This window comes from Leopardus geoffroyi, chromosome A2, assembly GCF_018350155.1.
Source record: "Leopardus geoffroyi isolate Oge1 chromosome A2, O.geoffroyi_Oge1_pat1.0, whole genome shotgun sequence".
Taxonomy (NCBI): Eukaryota; Metazoa; Chordata; class Mammalia; order Carnivora; family Felidae; genus Leopardus; species Leopardus geoffroyi.
In genome coordinates, this window is record NC_059331.1 from 22,242,333 (window position 1) to 22,267,261 (window position 24,929).

General features: G+C 50.9%; 1 protein-coding gene across 20 annotated transcripts in view; it reads left to right on the forward strand.

Annotated features, from left to right (window-relative positions):
- The window catches only part of CACNA1D (calcium voltage-gated channel subunit alpha1 D), a 304,061-nt gene that overhangs the window by 271,073 nt on the left and 8,059 nt on the right, over window positions 1–24,929 (forward strand). For 16 of the 20 annotated variants that reach the window (XM_045493180.1, XM_045493184.1, XM_045493189.1 and 13 more), the window contains 7 exons: window positions 26–122; window positions 2,498–2,600; window positions 3,934–4,035; window positions 8,972–9,102; window positions 22,031–22,147; window positions 22,835–23,202; window positions 23,898–23,924. In XM_045493180.1, the coding sequence (XP_045349136.1) occupies window positions 26–122; window positions 2,498–2,600; window positions 3,934–4,035; window positions 8,972–9,102; window positions 22,031–22,147; window positions 22,835–23,202; window positions 23,898–23,924 (945 nt within the window). Of the gene's footprint in view, window positions 1–25; window positions 123–2,497; window positions 2,601–3,933; window positions 4,036–8,971; window positions 9,103–13,032; window positions 19,742–22,030; window positions 22,148–22,834; window positions 23,203–23,897; window positions 23,925–24,929 lie in introns of those variants that run through there. The other 4 variants (XM_045493183.1, XM_045493193.1, XM_045493194.1 and 1 more) reach the window with 3 other exon arrangements.

Consider the following 24,929-nt stretch of genomic DNA (forward strand, 5'->3'; position numbering starts at 1 on the left):
GACCTCCTGCTGTATTTGTCTCCAGGGGAAGGATCAAGCACCTTGATGTGGTCACTCTGCTCCGCAGAATCCAGCCTCCCCTGGGGTTTGGGAAATTATGCCCACACAGAGTAGCCTGTAAGGTAAGTGTCCTGTCTGCGTGTCTGATGGCCTCTCTGCAGGGACTCTCTGCTTCATTCAACAAATGTTAAGTACCATTCTGCCAGCCTTACGTCAGGCATGCTGGGGCTGCAGAGATAAATAATATGTGGTTCCTGTCCTGAGGAGCTGTCACATTTGGAACTCTTAAGACACCCTGTCAGCGACAGGAAGAATAGGAAGGGAATTAAGTAATTTGTCACCGGGTGGGTGGAGGGGAAGGGACATTTGTGTCAGGTCCAGAAGGAGAGAAGTGGGAGTGTGTGGGAGCAGGAAGGGCATTGCAGAAAGGGAACACCGAGAGCTCAGATGCAGAGGCAGGGGAACGGTCACCATGTTGGCAAACGGAGAGTCACTGGTGTGCCTAGAACGTAAGAGGAAATGGCAGAGGACTGCAGGCACAAGCTGAGCGCAGCTCCAAGGAGCCTCCCGTGCCACGCCGAGTCCCGTGAAGGAAGCACGGGTGGACTTCCACGGTGGAAAGTGGCCTCTTGGCGACGGGAGAGTGAACCGAGGCAGGGGGCCTCCCTGAGAGCTGCTGGAGTCTCCACGTGAAGTGACAGGAGCCAGAGCGAGGGCAGGGGAGGTGGGGCAGAGGAGGGGACGGCCGACCGAAGCTCTCCTTGGGAAGTAGAATGGAGAAGACTTGGTGCCCTGAACATTTACTCGCTTGAGTGACCATGAACGTGGTGGCGTGCCCCTCTGCTGCCAGAGCACCTGTCCCCATGGGCCATGCATCAGCAGTGGCCTCTCGGGGATGGGTCCAGATCCCCCACCCCATCCCTGTAGTTTTCACACCATACCAAGCTGTCCGTGAGCCCCAGCTGAGATTTGTTCTCCTTCCGTAGAGCTCACAGGGAACCGCTTTGAGTCAGTGTAGCAGTAGCAACAGAAGAGAACTCTCCTTTCTGAAGGAGATGGAAACTGCGACTCTGCCCCTAGAAATCCAGCCAGTCCACACGACAGCTGGGCCCTCTCCCTGCAGGTCTGAGGTGCTTCTGGGATCGGCGGTTTTACCGTTCCAGGGTTGCGGGGCCAGCTCTAGATAGAACCCACTGTAACAGAGTGGGGTCTACACTGCATCTTAGGCTTTCAAAAAATCTTTGGAGAAAAACTCTTTGTTCCCTGCCCTGAAAGTCCAGAAACCCTCGTTGGCAAGTCCTTGGGGTCTTTGCCACTGTCTTTGCTTCTCTGTAGCCTGGACTCCGGATGTGGGTACAGAGAATAAGCCACCGAAGTTGACTTTTTTTCTTAAATTTTCCAGTACCAGCCTCTTTTCTGCTTTCCAAGAACAAGATGGGTTCCAGCTCATGGCTGTCGTTTTGTGTTTACGTTTCCAGACCTTTTTACATAAAGGATCTAAGTATCCTTGAGGCACAAAGTGGTCCATTTTGCCGGTTCAGGAACTTTCTGGGAAAAGCAAATGTACATGCTAGCCATCCTGGCTGCCAGTGCTAGTTTTGGAGACAGACATGGTTGATCGCAGGGCTAGAAATTTAGGTGGGATGAGTCACGTGAACACAAGATTCCAGGCTGCTAATAGGGAAGAGAAAAAGTGTTACAAATCTCTTAGGATGGGCTTGCCAGCCAAAAATAAGAAGTTTGGAACTATTAACAATTACAAGTAGCACTTAACTCAGCTCTGACCATGTGCCAGGCGTCCCCCGAAATCTTAGCGTCCGTGATCTCCCTTAATGCCAGCTAGGCGTGCTGCCTGCATTTGCAGGGGAGGTAATTGGGGCCCAGAGAGGGTGTCACTCACTCAAGTCCCCTCCCCAGCTCTCAGGGCTGGTGTTCAAGGGACCAGGAGTGGGAAGAGGAGCAGGAGGTGGGGGTCCTGCCCTGGAAGACCAGACAGAGCCACCACGCGGACTCACAGGAAGCACTACATGACAGCTCCACGGGGCAGGGTTCCCTGAAGGACACTCCCTGTGCTAGGAACAGTGAGGACCCAAGTCCCAAGCCCTGTGCCTGGCTGGTTGTACCTGGTGTATTATTTCACCCCTCACGACAGCCTTAAGGACGTGCCCTGAAGGGAGGCCCGACCCCAGGACGCAGGGATGGCCACTTAGCAGAAGGGGAGAGAAGAAGACTTGAACAGTGAGGTGATTAAACAGTGGGGCTTAAAAACAAGCAAAGCACACCATTTAGTGCCAGCATTTGCGTTTCATGATAAAGCTTTGATCTGTGTCAGCTCCAGGGTCCCCACAGATGGTGGGTACTCCCCCAGTGAGTTGTTGGATTGAACTGCGTGTCAACTGGAAAGAAGGTGAGGGATAAACTGAGAATAAACACCGTCAAGGGACATGGTCGTCCTCCATCATTTGCCTTCTGTTGAGAAACTTCTTTCTGTTTACAGAGACTAGTTGCCATGAACATGCCTCTCAACAGTGATGGGACAGTCATGTTTAATGCAACTCTGTTTGCTTTGGTTCGGACGGCTCTTAAAATCAAGACGGAAGGTGAGCATCTCCGGGACGGGACAGGTGGTACATGAGGGAGGGACGCCATACCCCACATTGGGTTCTCCCATCTAGGCCTTTCCTTGTCCTGTCTGGGCCTTCCCCTGGGGAAGGGGTGGTGAGTGCTGAGCCAGCTGGCTGTCCCTGCCTTCCCCATCCCTTCCCGCCTGCCTTTATGCTTCACTTTGTCCCCGAGAGTTTTGAGGTGACCCTTGCCTCTGCCACTGCTTGCTACAGAGCAGAAGAAATGGGAGGTTAGGGCAGAGACAGGACCGTCACAAATACATTCACTCCAGCTGTCCCTTCCTACTGTGTGATCTTCAGAGAGGGACTCCACCGTGCTGAGCTGTAGCTCCTTTCTCTATTGAAAAGAAATACACCTCCATCAGAAGTCCTGAGGATGAGATGAGAGGAAGCCTGCGGGAGCCCCTCTGCGGGGCGGGCACATAGCTGGCACCTGGGGACTGTTCAAAGGAGCCTCTCCCCAGCTGAGACCAAACCAGAGTGGTCTTCATGGCCACACCCAGCCCTGGAGCATGGCCATTGGGGTCGGCTCGGTGATGACTCCAGAGATGGGACAGAAAGCAGGTTGAGGAGTGACCAGGAGGTGGGAGGCTGGAGGCTGTGAAGGACACAGTTGTTGACACCCTGGACCAGAAGGAAGAGTGGCCAGCAAGGCACGCCTACAGTCTGCAGACGGCTGTTTTCTGGCAGCCCCAGAGTGCTAGGCGAACCTCTCCACAAAGCCAGTCTCTCCAAGCTCCCAGGTACCCCTTGCAGGGTGCACACCCGTAGCTGGCCCCGGCCAGTGTCTCCGAGCGATGCGGAAGGCAGGGTGGTCTTAGGTACTGACAGGTTAGTGGAGGAGACAGACATCAGCCCATATAATGAAAGACCAGGATTCTGGGGTGCTGACGAGTACATGCAGTAGGAATTGCAAGAGTCTCATTTGGGGGAAATTTAGTCTGATCTTTAAGGATGGAGGCAGGGTTTAGAACAGGCAGCTGAGAAGGAGAAGACATTGTAGCTGGAGGCGGTGGGAAGGAAGGGGTGGGTCTTGGCTGTGGGAGGGTAGGACAGATCAGACTGCATAGACCTTGAATTCCGAAATAAAACGTGGTTGTTCCCACTGTGGAGTGCCTGCCCGGTGCAAGGCTTGCCCACCATTTGCCTGTGACCCCCACTTGGAGAGCCCTGGGGAGAGGAGAGCCCCGCCCCATCCGAGGGCTGTGCCCCAGGCCAGGCTGGGAGGGAGGCAGCCTCGGTGGGATCAGACAGGAGAGCTGGCTAAGAGACACAAGGCTTGTTTTCCCCTCTTGCTTTCTGGATTCAGGGAACCTGGAACAAGCTAATGAAGAGCTCCGAGCTGTGATAAAGAAAATCTGGAAGAAAACCAGCATGAAACTGCTTGACCAAGTTGTCCCTCCAGCTGGTGGTCAGTGCAATCTCTTTCCTAAGTAGTTCTTGGCCAACGCATTGGTTTTAATGAAAGTATCTCCAGCAAGCCCACAGGGTGTTTGCAGAATGCTTTATGTATCCGCTAGAGCATTCAGGCCCACAGCTAAAGAAGGCTCTTTGGCCTTTTGGTGTCATGATTTGGGGTAACAGGAGGACCATTCCAGAAAAGGAGAGGCTTCAGTGGGAAGGAAACCCAAGACTCAGATGGCTGGAGCAGGGGTTTTCTCGTTGGTGGAGGGATTACCGTTGGGGAATGAGATTACAGTTGCAAAACGGAAAGCTTATATTTTCTCAACCAAAATGAAATATTTAAAACTAGTTTCCACTTATCTTTCAACATACTGTTGAAAAGGTTTCAGAAGAAATAGATAGCTTTCAGAAAATGATATTTTTGAAATGTTCTTCTCCAGACTGAATTTACCATCGTAATTACCCAGAATGTCCCTTCAACTGGAGTTTAGAGACAGAACTAACAGGCATGCTTATTTCCTTTTGTTATTTGTCATAAAATAACTGACTAAACTTTTTCAGATGTATATATATATATGACACACATATATATAATATATATGCTGTTTTTCCATTTTTTGTTTAAGTACACCGGACTTAGACGTGGAGGTGGTTGTTTTGTGACTATTTTATTTTCACGTTTTAAAGGTGCAGCATCCGTGGGCTTAGTGCCACCACGCCCGCATTCTAGCCATCCCCAACCCTGGGCCCATTGTGAGCACCATTGTGCTTTACGACCAACTGAACTTTTCTAGTGTCACCTCTCCTGCAGCTTTCCAGGTTGGTCCTGGCTCAGGCCTAGAAGCCGACCCAGGACCCTGGGCCAGGACATGGCCAAGGCCTCTCTCTCTGACGTGACAATTCTGGCTCTTGGGTGGCAGAGAGAGAGAGACAGCAGCATGGTGGCCCGCTCTGGCCCTCTGCATGAAGCGAGAGCAGTGTGAGCTTTTGCCACCGGACGGAGTCCCCCGTAGCTGGTGAAGCCACCTGCTCAGAGCAGGGGATGATGGCCCCAAAGAAATGAGAAAGGCAAAAAAACCAACAAGAAAAACCCCCCAAACACCAAAGAACAACAACAACAACAACAACAACCCCCCACACGCCCACGTAGAGAACGCTGGCTCCCCACAGGAGAACGGATACTGCACATTTAAAACGACTCTTTGGTTTTCGTTCTTTTCCTCGCAGCTGCTGCACCCAGTGCTCGCATGGCTTAGATAAATTGCTTTCTTAAAATTGTTGTAACGATGTGCTTGAGCTTTTTCTGCAGCCTCCATTCCTTTCAAGTCTCAGTCTTTCAGAATATTCTGAAGCAATTCTGTTTTAGGGTGGTGGCATGGAATCAGGGTTATCTCTTGGCAGCCGTATTCCCCTACGATGTTTCTGAAACACAGATGCATGCTTCAGAATAGCGGCTGCGCCCCTCCGAGTAAACCTTCCTCCCAGGGCCGGCAGGCCCTCCCCGCCTCACCTCACCTCTGTTCACACGCCGCCTTCTTCACAAACCAGTCTCACCCCGACATCTTGGCGAGCGTGTTCACATCACTGTGAAGCTTTATTTCTCTTAATTATACCAGAAAGAGAAGGTCTAGAGTTTGGCTCACCCTGTAAGCGCCCTTCCTCCGAAAAACAGGTCAACTTTTAGCCCTGCTAGACTGCCAACAGAGGCTAAATATCCCTCCGCTTTCTTGGCTCAATAACTGGGCCTGGCCTTTTCTCTCTCTTTCTTAGAAAAGATCGGGGTTCAGGATGACAAGTGTTACCCTCTTCCAGAATGGCAGCAGGGGGCTTGGTGGAACCCAAGAAGAAGGCAGTGGGGCCTTGGCAGGAGATAGAATGCCATGGGAGCTCCCATCATTGATATGCTCCTGGGGTGGTGCTCACCCAGGCCCAATCTCAGATAAGTGCTACTGCGCTGAAGAGGTTCACGAGGCGGTGCCTCTCAGGCATCAGGGGACAAACTCTGAATGAAGTCAGGGCAGGGTTTAGTGCCTGCGTTCGCCACTTGGCTCTTTGTTTTTTCTTTTCTCTTCCAGTAGACCAGGGGTTCCCAGACTCGCCCACATCATGGCACCCTTGGAAAATGGGAATATTGGGCCAGCCCTCTGGGCCAGCAGACGGGTAGATCCCCAGGGCCAAGGGGCTCAGGCTGTAACCTGGTCGGAGCAGCAGACCCCGCCAGGCTGGCTGCTCCCGGCGCCTGGGACCGGCCCATGTGAGGTGCTCGGGGAGCCCCTTACAGGACTGGTGACAGCGGGGCTTTGTAGCCCAGGGGGTGTGAGGTGGCCCCCAGGCCATCACAAGCTTGAGAAGGAGGTGACATCCAGGGGCCAGCCTCGGAGGAACAGTGCAGGGGCCTGTGGCTGCAGGCACAGCCCATCCGTTCTCTCTACCATCTGGGCTAAGTGGTCTCCTTGCCCATCTCTGCATCTTGCTCATGTTCTCTCTCTGCTCCGCTCTTTAGTCTTCTGCCGTTTCATGGCTCTTTGCCCTTTCTTTAGAAGTCCCCTCTCCTCCCAGAGGCTGTCCTTGCCTTTGGGCCTCTACTCCTTGACCTGGATCTCCGGCTCCTTTGCCCCGAAGAGTGCAAAAAGCTGACCCCATCTCTTTCTCTCCAGGCCTGATCCCGGATGGCCTCACTGCATCTGTTCCTTCTGTCCCTTCCTTTTCTAACCTGCTGTAGCTTTGACTTTTTCTGTTCTTGAGAACTCATCCTCAGCCCAGCTTCAATTAGCTTAGCATCTCAGTGGAGAAGGCCAAGTGGTGGGCCTGCCTGTGCTCTGGAGCGGCCGCTCGGGCAGAACCATGGTCTGCGCTGAGCCCCCTGTTGCCCCCGGTTCTGGGCCGGGAGAGCCAAGACCTTCCCTCAGGAGCCCCCTGGGCCATTTCGGCTCAAGGGAGAAGAGGGTTAGGCCTGTATTTTCGGGAAACGTCCCAGTATGGAATGAGGTGGGCCTTCTGCAGACCCAGTGTATTTTTTCTGGGAGCCCACGGAGAAGACGTGACACCATGGGCTGCAGGGGACAGCTGTAGTATGGTAGGCAGAGTCTTCCTGGGCTCCCGGGGTTGTCTGCTGGCAGCCGTGAGCCGCCCACGGCATGCAGCTCGGTACAGAGACTTATACTCTGGGGAAGGCAGCCCCAGAGAAGCCCCTCTATGTGGCCAGAGCTGGGCCGTCCCTGAGGGGGTAACGAGGAGGAGAGCTCAGGGTTGGGAGGCCTGCTGCCCTGGGCTCACATCCCAGCTGCACTGGCCAAGACAAGTCCTTCAGCCCCACCCCGCCTGTCTGAGGGACCAACAGGTCCCCCATCTCAGAGCTGTCATGAAGAGGCCATGAGACCCACGTGGAGTTCCTCTGGGAGCGTGGGTGCCCCAGAGTAACAGCAGCTAGAACCAGTATTCCAGATGCATCCTGGGCAAAATGCGGAGTGGCTTAGGAGCAAAGCAGGGCTGAAGTCCTGAGACCTGGACGGTCTGTTCACCTCTAGGCCTCCTTGCCCATGGACAGTACATCATTAGGCCATTTGGACCAGCCTGAGACTGATGTAGGACATGTTTTTACAAGCTACCCAAAGCCTTGGTCACTTTGGTGACCCCTGCACTAGTCCAGGACTTGGCTGAGGTTTGGGAGGAAGGCAGCACACTTCTCAAGGCCGGCCTCCCCAAGGCATCTTCTTACTCAGTAACGCTGAGTGGCTTCTGGCAGGACACTAGTGGTGTCCAGACGGGGACATGTCCCACATGGGCACAAATGAACCCCACCCAGATGCATTAGTGAATACAGAGGGTCCCAGTGGCCCCTAACCCATCATGTTCCACCATCATTGCAGTGGATGCCATTGTCAGCAGGCTGCCAGCTCACTGTCCTCCAGCCCAGGCAGGAGGCCGAGTGCTTCGGGGCTTCATCTCCTGTGGTGTTCACAGCTCCACAAGCCCCTTGCCCCAGATCAACACGCGACTCTTGTGAGGGGAAGGTGGCCTGGGTGCAAGTTCAGCTGTCCTAAAGCCTGAGGGCCGACAGCCCATCCTCCTCTCGGCCTCTACAAGCCCTGGGGCCCTAAGCTTCTTGCCTAGGAGCCACTGCAGATCTGGGGGTGTGCACCCCAGGGAGAGCGAGGCTGGCCGACACCCCCGAGCACACCTGCACCACCGACGTGGTTTACCGTGAGACAGCCAGCGCCTCTATTCTGCCTCATGCATCACCTTTAAAATGCTCAGCAGAGTTCCAGCCCCCAGCGGTACGTGCTGGAGTTGTTTCCCATTAAAGCAGAAATAAGCTCAACTCCAAGGTTAGTTGGAGCTGTCGCTCGCTGTGCCGAAAACAAGCAGCTCTGGGTTACAAACGCAGAAATGGCATATGGAGGCTATTGGAACAGAGTCACGGGGGCACGTGAAAATCTGGGTTTGCAGCCACTTTCCTGAACCTTCCTCCTCTTCCAAGCTTGTCTGTCACTTTCTGAGGTCTCTGTCTTTATCTCCAAGCATCGGGATTTGGGTGCTTAATTGCCCTCGGTGTTCATGGTAATTACACATGCAAATCCCTATGCACAGGGGTGAAAATAGGACCCAGGAAGCCTCTTTTTGTTTTGTAATTTTTATTTTAAGTAAATAACCAAGACAGCACTTCATAGTGTTACTAATACGCTGCTCTAATAAACTCATGACAAACATATTGTTTTCTGCAACTTTTGAGTATCAGTTCGTGTGACTGACTCTAATTTTGAGCCTTAACTGCTTTGCAAAACCTTGCTTTTTGCTAGATTTAGTCTCCCGTGTCTAAGCCCAGAGCTCAGTGCCTTGCGCACAGTCCCACCCCACCCCAGCCCCGGCCCCGAGCGAGAGAGTTTAGGCTCCTGGTGCAAATGTGCTGATTCGGGAGAGCTCTGTCTGGTCTCTCCGTTTAGATGATGAGGTAACCGTGGGGAAGTTCTATGCCACTTTCCTGATACAGGACTACTTTAGGAAATTCAAGAAACGGAAAGAACAAGGCCTGGTGGGAAAATACCCTGCGAAGAACACCACCATTGCCCTACAGGTGAATTGTCCTTTTGTTACCTTTTCTTTTCACTAACGATTTTACAAGCTTATTTGAAATACTAGAGAGCTGACTATTCATGGTTGAGCAGTGCCACAAGGATTTTGTTTAAACTGAGATACCGCACACCCCCCAAAATGTGGACTAGTCATTTCTGGGCTCCGAGGTAAGTGCCTCCCTCTCCTTGCTTCTTCTCTGTTGTGCCCGCACCTGCCGTGGCCCTTGTGGCAGGGCCCCCAGGACAGCGGCAGAGGCACAGCCCTGGCGGGCGGGGGGCCGGCGCTCGCCTTGCACCCTGTCTCCTCCAGGCTTCTCCAAAGGCATTAACCTTAGGCAGGCACCCACCTCCCCACCCCTGGCCCTGGGCTCAGGCCCTAGCTGCCCCGGAAACAGCTCTCCATCTGAACGCAAGTGCTTTGTTTTGTTTCTGTTTGTTTCTTACCCCACTGCTTGTTGGTTTTCGGTCCATTTCAGTAACATCCATCACCTCCTGATGTGTGTGTACGTGCATATGTGTGTGCGCGCGCACGTGTGTTGCGGTGTGTCTGTCTCTCTGCGCTGTGCAAACACTGCTCTGTGCCCAGGCCAGCCTCTGGTCCCTCCCCCTATGCCAGCCCCGGCCTGCCCCAGGCTCCCGGAGTGTAGAACCTCTGGTTCCGGCCAGGGTCCAGGGTTCTACATTTGAGGATGTAGAATCCTGCGTAATCCCAGAGCTCTGGCATGGGAAGCAGGTATGTGGAGGAAGGGGGTCACCGTGAAGCCTGCAGGAAGAGGGGCGAGGCAGGAAAGCTTGTGAGTGAGTGCTGGCGATGGAGAAAGGCAGGGGAAAGAGGGAATGACAAGGCATGAAGAACCGGCACGAGGGAACTGTTGGCAAGCTGTCAGAAACACCTGTCCAAACTAATCAAAAGCCCCATCATCTCTGCTCCCCGAGTGCTTGAAGTCCATCATGAATAAGATCAAGGATGTTTTTCTCCTGCTAATTTGTTTACTCTAAAATTACCTTTATGTCCCTCTTATCACATGTCTCGGGTTGGGCCGTGTAGTTATTAACAGGGTTCAGTGTGGAACAGTCCTTCTATCAGTCCCTTCCGAGGAGAAGGTCCCAGCGTTGTTTGGTGTCCAGAGTGCCGGTGAGGTGTGGTGAGGGCTGGTCTGTGGCCTCGCTGAGAGAGAGAATGGGAGCATGAATGGCCGTGAGTGAAGAAATGTGGTGCACGTGCAGATGCTGGGTTAGCAGATGACCTTGTGTGACAGTGACCTGAGGATTCATGAGGAAGCCTCTGTTCTGCCCAGACAGCCACAGAGCCAGGGGAAGCAACTAAAGACAGTTTCTGGTCTTTTGTTTCTCTCATCGCCTGTCCTAAAGGTGGCTCAGTGAATCAGAGGCCCGGTCCAATGGCCCACTGCCGTCTCAGGCTGTGGAGTTTGCGAGTAAAACTCTCTCTTCTGGCCCTGCCAGTCCTCAAAAGTGATCACAGTTCACAAGTAGCCTTAGAGAGATGAAGCAAACGGAAAAGACGTGTTTACAGATTTGAACGGGCCTCTGGTCCATCCGTGGGCTCTTGAGAGCAGCGTGGCCAGGTTGGGTGCAAGGAGGAGGTGTGATGAACGAGTTTCTGAAGGAGCTTCCTTGAACAGCCTTGGGCCTGGAGACCTAGACTGGCCGGATTTCAGAGTGTCATGGTTCCCTCCGCCTGTAGGAAACTGCTTGCTATTCTCAGATTCTAGTTGGTGGGGTTGGTAGGACCTGATGACTTCTCTGGAGGGGGAAACATACTCTTTCATGGATGGTTATGCCATAATTTCCAGTAACCGTAATGTCCATGTTATGAGACGCTTCTGTTTTCTGGGGAAGGCATGTATGATGGTCACCTGGATACAGAGTTATCCCTTTCCTGAATCCCCAAGACTTTGCAACCAGATGGCTTCAGTTCCTGCTCTAGTGGCTGGATATAGTGTCTTGATGTTTTAAAACCTGAAAAACAACACATGGCTGAGTAATTAATTATCACATTTCATGGATGGGCTTCCCTGAGTCTTTTAAGTTGCAGGTTCAAATGATGCTAAAACTACGTTTGTAAGTCGTGGGTAAAAGACAATTACGTTATGTGTTGCGATAATGTTTTTCTCCCAAACATTTTTCATTTTGTTGTTTGTAGAAGGTGTTTCATTTCCTTGGCGAAATCCAAATGTTTCCTGTTAGATGATAATACCAGCACATCTACACCTGGTTGGAGTTGAGGCTATGACTGTAATTTACGTTGAGTACACAGCCTAGAAAATTAAATTGTGTTCGTGATCTTGACAGATAAATTCTCAAAGTGCTTTGGATTCTGAAGCAAACATGAAAAATAGAAAATTTGTGTCTCCTTGAAGGATAATTCTAATTACATCTTTGGCCTCCTCTGCCCTAGAAGTGGCTTTAAATGTGATTTGTCACTCTACATTTAGTAAGCGCAAGGAGGCTCTTCCTCTCTGTGTGATGAAATATTATGTGATGCCGTGGAGCTAGGGCCACAGGGTCGAATGACAGCGGCACCCACAGTGTCACTAGGTCCAGCACACGGACGTGGGCGTGGCCTGCTGAGAAGCGGGATGAGCTGCTCCTCGCCGCGCCCGGGCGTCACACGCTGACGGACGGATTGCTCATGGCAGGTGGAGTGTGAGCGCGGGAGGAGGACGTAGGCATGTGCGTGCTTGTGCTGCGTAGAGTGCAGTCTGTCTGAGCGGGATCACCACTGGTCCACACACTCTGCTCCCCGTGGAATGGTTCTCAAGGGCACACAGATGCACTGTGGTTTTCAACCCCATGGGCTCCGTCTGGTCTCCCTCTGTCCAGACCCGCTGCGGTGTCCCCTTCTACATGAGGGAGAATGGCTTGAGCTCCTGGATCCGTGTGTGGGGAGGAGCTCGGCACCCGGTGTCCTCTGGCCTCTGTGGTCTGAATGAGTGTGCAGTTTCCATCTGTCCATCCATCTTCATTAAAGCCAGCCTTCTCTCCCACCCTCTGTGGGAAGAGAGCGGGTGGGAGAGAAGCTGCATCAGGCTGCCTTTTTGTTTCCCCCCACACACCTCCACCCCCCATGTGCCATATTCACTTGAGTTTGACCCCACATCTGCTGTTCATCCATTATTGCTGCATCCGACTGACCCGCAAGTTTCCGCCAAGAGCAAGTAAACAAAGGAACGCAGCTCTGCAGCCTTGAAAGCGCTCAGTCCCCCTCCCCTCAAATAGTAAAGCCCCACCAGACCTTCCAGATGAAGACTTCCATGCAAGATACAGACATGAATTAGTCCAGTGTCTCATGGATAAGAAAAAAAAAAAAAAATCCCAAAGTGGGAAAAGTTTTGTTCATTTCTTTTTCTTTCAACATTCAAGGATTTCCTTTGTGCAAAAGACACTCTGGTGAGATCCAAGGAGACTTATCCCCCAGGCATCCCAGATGGGAGCCTGCCCTTCGTTAATGACAGGGAGACTTAAGCGGGATGGTCTCTTCCTCACCTGGTTGGAAGTTGGGTTGAGGGAGGACACCATTATTCCCAGCTTGTAAAGAACGAAGTCGTTAGGGTTTATGTGAAAGCCCGCGGCCCAGCTGACAGATGGGGATGCAGGTGGTCGAGCGGATGTGGGGGTGGCACACGGGAACCCAGTGACTCTTAGTCCCTGGTGTGCCCTGACGTGGTCACCTTGGGGAGGCTCGGTACAGAAAGAGAGGGGAACTCACGCCACAGACACTTAACCTGTGCAGTGTCAAGACTCCTGTTACCTAGGCACCTTAGCTGAAAACATAGTGAGGTATTTTTCTTTTTTTAAAAGCATGAGTCCGTTTAAAGCCATAAAAAAAGGCGCTTTTTTTTTCTTTTTTAATCTAAGAAGAGAACAGATGCTAACAGATGAGATTTCACTGGCTGATTCGTTTGTTTCAGATGCTTGAACGGATGCTTTAGAATTTTCTGCCTGAGCTACAGCACCAAGCTCGTTAGTCGGAAGGCGTTTGTGGCTAAGGCCTTGAAAGGGAAAAGTCTCAAGTGGGCTTATTTCTACTGAAACAGCATTTCGGGAGAAATGCAGAAAAAAAGCAAACCCAAGGCCCCAGGGAGACCCCTTCCAAGCAAAGCACTCCTCCAGAAGGCGGAAGCGGGGCCGTGGCTCATCCGCAGAGCCATGGCCTCCTGTCGCGGACGCTGCTCACGGTGGCTCTTTTTCATGAAAGGGAACGTGCAAGGCTTAACAGTTTTCCCCTCCAAGCAGAGACTCAGAGAAAGGGAAAGAGAGAGAGAGAGAGAGAGAGAGAGCAAAGGAGGGGGGCAGCCGCCCCACAGAGAATGAAATGAACACAACTTCCTGATGCTGGCCAGTAAAAAATAACACGATAAAAAGATTAAGCAGACCTGCCTAAGGTGGGCAGCTGACTTTGTTCCAAAGTTCTGCGTCCCTAGTTTGTCCGAACTCCCAAAGACTGGCAGGCCCCTTGGCGCTGAGCTGACAGAGTTCCTTTTATATGCCAGTCCGCCATGACCTACTGACCCTCCGGCCCCCACTCTCTGCAGTGACCCCGTCCAGAATGCGTGAGAAGTGGGCAGGCCAGGAAGCTCAGACACACCATTTAAACTAACACATACACCCGCATGCCCAAACCAGTCCAGGTAACACCTCAGGTTCCATCTTAACGTGTCCACGGGAAACACCACCACACCCAAACCTCATCCAACATTGTCCGTCTTTAATTCGTGCTCAAAGCCAGTCTGGGGATGCCTCTTTGGAAGCAGTGTGGTCTAGTTTCAAGGACACTGGGAGTCAGGGAACCTGGGTTCTAGTCCCAGCTCCAGCGTTCACTTGCTGCGTGACCTTGGGCAAGACACTTAACCTCTCTGTGCCTCAGTTTCCCCATCTGTAAAATGGGGGTAATAATGTCGACCTACCTCACAGGGCTGTTGTGAGGAATAGCTAAGTGATTGTAAAGCACTTTGAACGTATAATTGCTTATTATTAAGACTACAACAATAATAATATCCTATGCCTGTTTACTACCAGAACTTTAAGAAATTCTTGTTTTTCTTTGATCTCTTTTCTGTTCTGTACTGTAGTTATCCACTGAGAAAGAGCATTCTCCCCTTTCAAAGATCTCTGGGAAGTGTATACAGATGTACACAGAGGTATCTGTACAGGTCGTGTTTTCACATCTTACAAATGGTAGACTTTTGCTGAGAAGTTGCTTCACGAGGGAGTCCCGTGTGAAATTTTCAGCCGATCACAAGCAGTGCTTAAGGAGGTCTGTACATCCAGTGCTGAGCCCAAGACCCCCAGAGGAGCCAACCTGAGTTTTGAAATCAATATTCAAAAGTAACTGTAGTGTGAAAACTAGAAGTTTCTGAAGCACCTGGAGAAAAGAAGGCTCAGAAGCCCCTTTTGCCTGCCCTGGTCAGTGCAGACGAGGCTGTGTGCGTGTGTGCGCGTGCATGAGGGGGCATGGGGAAGGTGGTGGACAGGGCCGGCAGAACGTGGGGAAGCCCTGTTCCTGGCTGCACTCGTGCAGGAGCAGCTCAAGTGGGCAAGTGGTGTCACCGACAGGAAGAACAGTGTCAGTGGAAGGCCTACAGGCCCATCCTGGGCACAGCTGTCAGGGTCCCTCCCAGCCCTGAGGGCTGTTCCAGTGTTGTCTTTTGTACTGTGACCTTTGCCCTTTGGTCGCAGTGGCTTATGTTACCAGTGGTCTGGCCTGCCTGCACTTAAGTGGATTCCCTGGCCTCACTCATGGAAACAGGTCCGGCCCCTGATTCTGCTCCCGTTGTGTAGACTGCTGTAAGTCTGGGAGCTCATGGTGGGCTTTATGGATTCTCACAGCAGAGTCTGCGGGGCCAAAGAGCAGGTCTGACTTCACGCAGCGCCCAGGACAGTGATGTGGGGTGGGGTTGAAAGCCGGCCAGCACACCGCGGGATGGTTGCACCCCTTGTGAAGATGTTGAAGTCTGTCTGTACATGCCACTTCACAGCGGTGGCCCCCCTGCCAACATCTAGCCCCTCTCCACATCCCTCTGTGGTCTAGGCGGTAAAAGGCTAATGCCTGCTGTAGCAGGGATTTCTGGGATCGTGCTCTGGTCTGAAGGTCTCCTCTGCACCGATCAGGGAGTGCTTGGGATGTACCGTTTATTAAGAATTTGGTGTATCGTCCCTGAAAAGGAGGCTAGTCAGCCCTGGGAGCACAGGTGTGGGGCTCATTCCCCATCAGATAAATGACCCCCTGTTTCTGATCCACCAGAACGTCAAGCTTATTAAACAATCAAGGGGCCCTGTCTCAGAGGTCCAGTGTGACCAGCCAACTGCTAAATGGAGTCTCTGTAGGGTAAAGTCTCAGCAGGACAGCCCCCAAGCAGTGTGCATGGCAGGCATTTCCACACGCCTCTCTGCAGTCTTTCCAAATAAGGGAAAACTAGAAAGCAGTGAACTTTCTAGATGGGATTAGGGAATGGTTTAAATGAAACAAGAGTCTCTGGCCCCACATGGGCCTGGCTGTGTTGCTCAGTGACGGCACTGACTGTGGCTGCTAGCCAAGGGCAGTTCATGGAAACAGCCAGAAGTCAGGAGGTATACCTCCGACTTCAACTCAAAAGGGAAACAAGGCTTCCCTAAAACTTGGCGTCCAGTCAGACTGCAGACGCCTCTGTCCTTCCTCCTTAAACCTTGCCAGAAGAGTGTAGCTTTGAGTGTAGAAACGTTGCAGGAGACAACTCAAGTTATCTGAGAATCTTCCCCCACTCAGCAAACATGGTACCCAACACCAGAATCCATGGTGCTAAATAAACTCTTAAGCTCCTGGATGGAAGACAGGATGCAGGCCAGTATCCATCACAACCTGCGAGACTGGGCACCAGGCTGGCTGTTCATAAATAGATTACACTATGGTGGGACCCAACTATAAATTCGTAGGATTATTGGGTACTGCCTTCTGTTCTCTTTCTGAAAGGCAGGAGTTCTTTTCCCTCTGACAATAATAGTAATTATTTTCGAAAGACTTTGAGAAGATAGAATTACTGAACAGAAGTTACAGCAGGTGATACTATGTAGTAGCAAAAGGTCTTAATTATCATGGTGTGCTATTGAATAATACCAATCTGACACCCTTCATTAGCCCTCGTATGTCATGATTCAATTTTTCATGGGAAGGAGCTTACTGTCAACTACTAACAGTTCCTAGGTTGGGAACTGTGCAAATTCGTTCTCTGTGGCATACCTCACATCTAAGAGAGGTGACTATTTGGGGTAATGGAAGGGTACGTCATTCTAAGGCCATGGTGAAGGCAATCCCCATTAAGAAGTGCCAAAGGCTAGCTCAAGAGAAGCCATGGTAAGGACATTTCTTCCAAAAGCAGAGAAAGGTCAGCAGAACCACAGGAATCGTAAGTGAGGTGAGGGGCCAGGGCCTGAAGAAAGGTTTGTGTCGCCTGTCTGGGGATGAGCTGTCAGCCGTTCTCAAACTTCTGGGTCTCTTTTATATTCTTAAAAATTATTGAGGGCCCTTGTATACCAGTACTTACATTAAAAAATAAAACAGAAAATTTCAAAATACAGAATATACATGCACAAAGGTACCAGAAAGGTGACATCCTCACATGTCGTATAGCCTTCGAATAACCCCATTGTGCTCCGAGGGAATGCGTGTATAAGGCAAAGAATGTCCTGGTAGTGTGGACATTACAGTCACCTCGTCAGTCCCTGGAGATGTCCCCAGGCCACACTTTGAGAACTGCTGCTCTAGGGAAATGATCCCACATAACCCTCCCCGCAAAGGGAAAGGGTACTAGAGCCTTTTTAGGATCTCCCTAGTGAGAGAGCCTCCTGCATATTGCACTGCCCCTACCTTGAACTTTTTTGTCCCTCCCAGGTGCCACCCTAGGCCCAACCCACTGACTAGACATAAAGCTACCTGTGAGCCCTGTGTCCAGCTAAGTTCAGATGGAGCGTCGTAGGTCATACCCCCGTGCCTGTGCTGATCTGGAGGAATGGGGATCTGTGTGATAGACAGTGTTTTCAAAGATCGGTACTCCTCAGAGCGGCACAGCTGAGACCAGGACATGTGCTAAGTACAGGGTCAGTTTTCTTGACACCTTATGATCACTGGTCCACTTCCCTGTTGACCTTAGTGATACAAGAGTTCTGCCAAGTTAGATGGAAGAAGGTTAACCTTGACTGAGGTCATGTGTGGGGTCACAGGGCTAAGTGAGCACACAACTGAGACTCCATCCCAGCCCTTGCTCCTGGAGACTCAATGGCTTTGTCTTGGTGGTGGTCGGCGTGGGGCAGGCCTGGGGACCTGAGTCCCAGCTGAGCCTTTGTCAGTCAGGCAGGCCACTCAACCAAATGGGGAGAATCCTGGCTTCCCGGGATATAGTGGGATAAAGTATGTGAGATCATTATGGCAGGTACAAAGATGCTAACAGAATAGAAATCATGATTTGAGGCTTCTGCTGAACTTTAATACTCCGTTATCAAGAAACTGGCAGGAATTGCTCTGAGTCTGGTGTCAGACTACAACCAAGAATCAAGGTTGCTCAGATAGGTCTGTCAGATCGCTTGCAGGGAGACGTCATAGATCTCTTTAGATAATTTTTTTTTTAAAAAAAGATTCCTTTATCTTTCAAAGTGGTGGTAACAAACTTGATGTGTACTGCTGAGTGCGATGCCAGGAGTCACTTAGGCAGTGACATTACAGTTGACCTTTCAGCCAGGATCAGAATCCCTGTGGGTGGCCCATGGAGTGGCGCGCTCTTGATTCTAACCCTTTACATATGACTCAAGGACAGTGCATAATGGACGCAAAGGCCCCACTGTCACATTTTCCCTGGAGGAAAAGGATGACAAAAGAAAGGGTGTGCCCGTGTGTGCTATGTGTGCCTGTGTGTTTGCGGGGGCAGTGGAGGACAGCTTGTAGATGAGCTGGTTTATTCTATAAGAATTCAGTCTCCAGTTCTTTCTTCTGATGGAGCTAGTCTGAAACAATGCCCTCTGATGCGACAGGGGCTGAATCCTGCTAAAGGGTTAATCAGAACTTGCCTTTAATGAGACGGGTGTGTAGGGCCGGCCCTGGCCAAGCGAAGCCTGTGATGGAGAACAGGCTATAGCAGACAGGGGGGGTCTTTGGCTGGAGTCTGAAAGCCTGGCACTGGCGTCCGAAGATGAATGGCCCGGCCCGGTCCCGACTGGAGACGCACATCTCTTATCTCCACTGTTACAGTGTACGTTCGGGGGAGTGTTCTGGCGTCTGTCTCTGCTTTCTCTGGTGCTGAGAGCCGGCGGCTCCTGGTGTGTCTGACAGAGCTAGCTTAGGAAGGCAGCCAGCACGGCATCTCATGCACCCAGGTAGGGAGAACTCACCCTAACAGTGGGTGAGAGAAAGGAAGGTAAATGAATATTCATATCTGATGTTAAAATACCATAGTTTTACGCTATTGCTTCAGAAATATTTAGAGAGATTTTATAGTTTGTTTTTGTTTGTTTGTTTGGGTGACCTAATCATTCTATAGAGTAAATATCTATAAAATTCCAATTAAATGGTGTCTAAAACTTAAAGCAGCAGTCTACGGGCAAAGCGCCAACGTTTCTTTTTTTTAAAAGATATTTATGATACCATCTAGCGTTTAAAAATCAACCAGAAACTAGGCTTGATTCTGTTTAATATTTTATACGATTGGACATCTTAAATCAAAAATGTTTCTATTTTATAGCAATTCTGTGTTTATTCAAAACCATAATTCTACTGTGATGTTAATGGAATGACTATACAGCTTTCATTGTGTTGGTTTAAGTGCTAAATGACCACGTTTCAAATTAAAGTAGTATTTTGCTGATTGAGGTAGACACCGATATGAAAAATGAAAGAACAGATCATTTTACTGGTTGTAAAGTGTTTATTTAAAAAAAAAAAATGTTTTGTTTTGTTTTGTTTTTTTTAGTGGTATGAAAAAAAGTAATTTTTTCAAGAGTTTAAGATAGTTTTCTGGGATTGGAATTTGTGCCTATGGAAACTTTGGAGCAGCCTAAGCTACCTGTTAGCTTGATATGTGTGCTAGAAAAATTTCATTACCATGTTTTGTGATATGTAATAAATTCAGGGTGCTGTGCTTAAGCTTCATTTCAGTTCAAGTTTGGGAACATCTGTTTCCTTCATTCCCAGACCTAGCAGACACCCCACCTCCCATAGCCCCCCGCCCCGTCCTTCCCCAGATCCCGTGTGAAAGAGTCAAGTCAGGCCCTGACTCGCAGAAGATGTGTTTCTTCCTGCGTGGAGCAAGCAAAACATAACCATGATCTCTAAACCTCTGCCTTTGTGTCGAGGAAGGGTGATGCTTTCTATCCTCCTTTGATGTCTCTTTAATAAATATGTTGTCATTATTTGTCCTTGGAAGTGGCCTCTTGAGCCGCCTCTCAGTTTTCTCCATGATTTATGTTGCAAACAAATTCTCTGTCCTGTGTCTGTTCACCACTCTCCTGATCTTGTGTACCATTGAAGACATGCTGGAGACCGTTTTTGTTTTTATGATGCAATTATGTTATATGTGTATTTCAGTGAAATGTCAACCCGTCAACAGAGGATGATGTTAAAAATTATCCAAATAAATAGTTTTCTATTTCTTTTAATCAGACCCAGTCCAATCAGTTGAATGACAGTGAATAGGATTATCTGTTGTTTTTCAACCTCAAGAGTGTTCCTAGCCCATGGTGCCTCGTGACATGCGTTCATATACATAATTTACCTGGGGCTACTGACTTAGTGCTTTGTCACCTATGTTTATTTTGTGGACAAGGCAGTGGGTGTCTCAAACCTGGTCTTTGACTTGGGAGCCTCAGATCTGTGATCGCCCTTTCCTCTCAGTGATCCAAAGCCAGACGACGAAACCCTGACTTAGCTCACCTTCCCTTGATGACCATGCTCTGGAAGACACTGAACGATTGAGCCGCAGGCTGTTCGATAGTGCTAGGCTTGACCTTCCTGCACATGCCTGCAGCTCCATGTGAAAGAGCTTTCCCCCACTTGACATTAGAGTTGCCTGCTTGATGTTTCCAAGAGAATGGCAAGTGGGTCTACCTCCAAGCCAGATGATTCCCCTGGCTCAGATGTGCTGGACCTGGGGATCTGAGAGAGGGAAAGCGTGTGTGTGTGCATATATGTGAGTGTGTTCATGTCTGCGTATGTACGTGCATCTCATGCCTGTGGTCGGAGGGACAGGAGAGTGAGAGGCAGCCTCACTGACCATGCCGCAGACTGTTCCAGGTTTGGCCCCACGACATGTGTGTCTTTCCCCTACAAGACCACAGCATTCCTAGCCAAGAACCTGAGAGCTCTGAATCTGGCAGCTCTCTCATGCCCACAATTCACGAAATGGAAAGACCCCCCTCCTCCTCTATCCAAGGAATGGATCAAACCAGACCTAGCCTGGTATACCGTTTTGAACAGCATCAACTCATGTGGATGAGGCTGTTTTCACAGGAGCCTCTTAGGAAGTTCCTATAGGACTTTACATCCTAAATTACTGTCACCACTGGCATCTGGAGAAGACCAGTTCTGAGCGTTCCCACACCAGGGGGGTCAGCCCTGTGGGATCTGGCCAGATGTGGCCACCACCCCCTCCACCCCCTCCCCTCCCCACTCACACTGCTGGGGCTCATGAAGGAAGGGCCGGGAGGTAGGCCCCTCCCCCCAATGACCTACCTCTAGGCCCAGGGCTCCCCTGCTGACCACCCTGATGTGGAGTTTTAACTACAGATGCGGCCCCATACAGCTGGGGTTCGTGCTCCGGTGTAGCTGCTGAGTTGCAGAAGGACTGCCAGCAAATGAGGGGGTCCTGCCCAGATATAGGACAGGTGGGCTTAGGCCTGCTGGCAGGCAGGAAGTAAGTCTTTCTTTGGAAAGGGATAAAGTAGCTGTACTGTCCCTATTAGTCTTTAAAGTCAGCATACAATTTTTCTTCAAATTGATGGTCAAAATATAATTTTCTCAGAGCCAGCAACTCCACTTTCTCCATATATAGCATAAGCACCTGTAATGTTCTCCTAACAAAGTGGAGAACAACAGAAGGGCTCCTCCCAGGGCCTGTCCCCATGGAACCCAGTGGAACCGGGGCCCAATATAAGGTAGGCCAACTGCAAGAGTCTCAGGAAAAGGAGTATGTCTGCGAGGGCCTAGGAGGGGTCACCTGGTGGGTCCTGCACAGCCTCCAGAGGCTGGTGAGCCCCTTTCAATGTGTTGTGGTCTTCAAGAGGATGATCCAACTGTTGGCAAGTTCTTGGCCTGACCCCAGGCTACAGGCCAGGGCACCACGGATGGCCTTGGAGGCTGGCGCTGCACAGCGGCCCAGGTCTGTGTGCGTGTCGACCCATCTCGTCATGGTCCTGAGTGTGCTGGTGATTGTAGTGTGTGGTGTCACTCCCTTGTTCCCATGGCTTTCTAGCAGAACCGGTGGCCCTGATGGCTACTTGGTCGGCTTGCCCCCTTGTACTTGGACTTAGATCTCCTTATCCTGGACACAGCCAGTGAGTCCTTGTAGAATGGCCTGATTGTGTTCCTTGCCCCCTCTGGGGCTCTGGGAGAGGACTCTGCAGGCCATCCTTCTGTCATTTAGACGTGAACATGTGCTCTTGACCACGGCAGACATTGCTCCCTACAAGTGCAGGTAATTGAGAAGGAGGTTACTGGGTTGAAGACCTCAAGCATCCCAGCCTAGACCGTCTTGAATTCCTGACCACATCCTTCGACCCTGGGGCTTCAGGGACCCTTCAGTCACATTCACACGAGCAGTCAGTTCCCCAGGTTGCCTTTGGAGAAACTTCCCTTCCCACCGCTGAATCAGGCGGGAGCAGAGCCAGGATCCAGGCCGGGCCCAGCGCATCCATGTTGTCTAATCCGTTTTGCCATTTGTGTTGATCTAGGCAGGATTAAGGACACTGCATGACATTGGGCCAGAAATCCGGCGTGCTATATCATGTGATTTGCAAGATGACGAGCCGGAGGAAACAAAACGAGAAGAAGAAGAAGATGTATTCAAAGTAATTATTCCACGCCTAGCTACACACTGGCCACTTGGAAATAGTGGGGCAGGACTCCAGTTTGGGCAGTCGGTGATCCACAAAAGAGCCTGGAGAATGCAAAGCAGCCCCTGGGCCTAGAGGGGCTTATGGACTGTGCTCTCCCTACAGCAGACCTTCGGCACCTCCTCTAGGGCCAGGCCTGCTCCATTCCTGAGCTCACCCCTCTGTCCCACACTAGCAGCTTCAGACGAGCCTGGCCACGGCTGCTTGGCCAGTGTGGCTGAGCATCCTGAGTCCCACTAGCAGCTGCCTACCTGCACCACCCCCTTCTTCCCTGGGCCAGTTCTTTGACCTGCCAGCTGGCCCCCAGCCCCTCAGCCCGAGAGTATGCCTTCTGCCCAACCTCAGCCAGCCAGCCGTGCTGGGTGTAAGTCACCTCAACTTGGAGCGACTGCAAGAGCGCACTCGTGTGATAGCCAAGAGCTTGCTCCCCAGCTCAGGAATCGGTAACCTTCCTCATTTCAGGGGGGACCAGCTGCCACGCAGACACTTTCACCCTGATCTGTGAGAAACTCAGATTGTTTTACAGGGATCCTACGGAGCTTACCTAGAATTTGTTTTTCGTGTAGAAAAAGTTACCTAACATAGCTAGCCTGCATCAAATACTTGTTAAATTACCTGGTGTTGTCTCCCATTATTTTGCAGAGAAATGGTGCCCTGCTTGGAAACCATGTCAATCATGTTAATAGTGATAGGAGAGATTCCCTTCAGCAGACCAATACCACCCACCGTCCCCTGCATGTCCAAAGGCCTTCAATTCCACCTGCAAGTGATACTGAGAAACCGCTGTTTCCTCCAGCAGGAAATTCGGTGTGTCATAACCATCATAACCATAATTCCATAGGAAAGCAAGCTCCCAGCTCAACAAATGCCAATCTCAATAATGCCAATATGTCCAAAGCTGCCCCTGGAAAGCGGCCCAGCATTGGGAACCTTGAGCATATGTCTGAAAATGGGCATCACTCCTCCCACAAGCGTGACCGTGAGGCTCAAAGAAGGTCCAGTATTAAAAGGTAACCTTTAAAATGTGTTTGCACTTGGTAATGTGGTGTCTGCCCAAGGCAATTTTTTCTCCCCTGTGCTCTGGCACACACGGGAGATTCCCGGGAGGCATTTGCACTAGAACCTGGGAGTACTGTGAGCTCACAGCCTCGTCAGGCACTAGCCGGTGATGCACCCGGAAGATAAAGGGCCACCAGCCATCCAAGTGGGATGCCCCCTGAAACAGCAGCAGTTACAGGCTCTACCTTCCCCAGTGATGCCAACATACTTTGGGGCAGGGGTTGGCAAACTTTGTCTGTAAAGGGCTACATAGTAAGCATTTTAGGTTTGGGGCACCATACAGTCTCCATCACAGCCACTGAGCTCTGTTGTTGTAGACAGAAAGCAGCCATAGACCATGTGTAAACGCATGGGTGCAGCCATAGCCCGATAAAACTTTATTTACAGACACTGCAATGTGAACTTCATATAGTCACATGTGGTGAAATATTTTTATTCCTTTGTTTTTGTTTGTTTGTTTGTTTGTTTGTTTGCAATCCTCTGAAAGTAAGAACTGTTCGTAGCTCATGGACAGTATATGGCCTATAAACCATAGTTTGCTGACCTCTGTGCTAGGAACTAGCCTGATATCTGCATTTTAAATTTTGTTGGAAGGATTTAACTTTTATCTTCTCCCTCCCTCCCATGTTATGCTTGTCCTGGATAGAACCCGCTATTATGAAACTTACATTAGGTATGTGCTCATTGCGTTTGTGTGTTAAATACTCTGTGTCGTAAGTGTGACCTACCGGCCTCTCAACACTGCGGGATGAAACTTCCCTAGAGGCAACTGCTTGGGCCTGTGGACTCCAGGGGCAGAGGTAGCTGCTGCTTTCTAAGCAAATGAGCTTTGAGGTCCATATGTGTGTAGACGACACAGTCTGTTACAGCCAAGGATGTGCTGGTATCGATGCGCCAGTGTGCCCATCACTCATGATAGCATAGGGAGAGCCCACTGTGCACTTCCGGCTGCCTGGCCCCGGGAGGCCGGCCAATGCCTGCTGCTCTCTGAGTTCAAGCCTCTTGTGGGGACTTGATAAGAAAGTGACCCCAACCTCCTGAAGACCAGGGACCAGATCTTCTCTGTCTGTCCTGGAGCCCCCAACGTCTGTGCTGTGTACCCTGCTACGCATTTGCTAAAGCGAGTTGAATTGTGAGTGGGATGATCATTTTCCTGGGAACGGGGGGCTTGGTCTCTTGCTTTCATTGTATCAAGAGAAACCAGCTGCTCAGGAGCAACATGAGAGCATGAACTTGGAGGGAGCACAGTCCTCTCTTTGGAGGGAGTTGATGTAACAGAGCCTGGCTGGTTTTCCTGAGGACCGAGGCCAGGACGGTGGCTTTCAGGGAGACAGCATGACAGTCTTGCCATGTGGGCAAGGCAGGCTTTGAAAACATGCCAGGTGTCACACGTGTGAGTCCCCCTGGGACACGGAGTTGCAAACCCCTGTGACTTTTCCTGGGGTAGACGCAGTGGGAAATTGGTTAGGGGTCCTCTTTGTTCCAGACCCTGAAGTCACACAGGCCAGGGCAGGAAGGATCAGAGCCTTTTCCCTGGGACTGCAGATCCCTGCAGGCCTCTATGTCCATTTCCTTGTTCTCTTCCCCCAAATTACACCGACTCCTTTGGCGCTGTGGCCCCTGGGCATAGTGGTTTGGCGCCGGCATCGTGCAGGGTACCGAGAGAGAGATGTGCTCA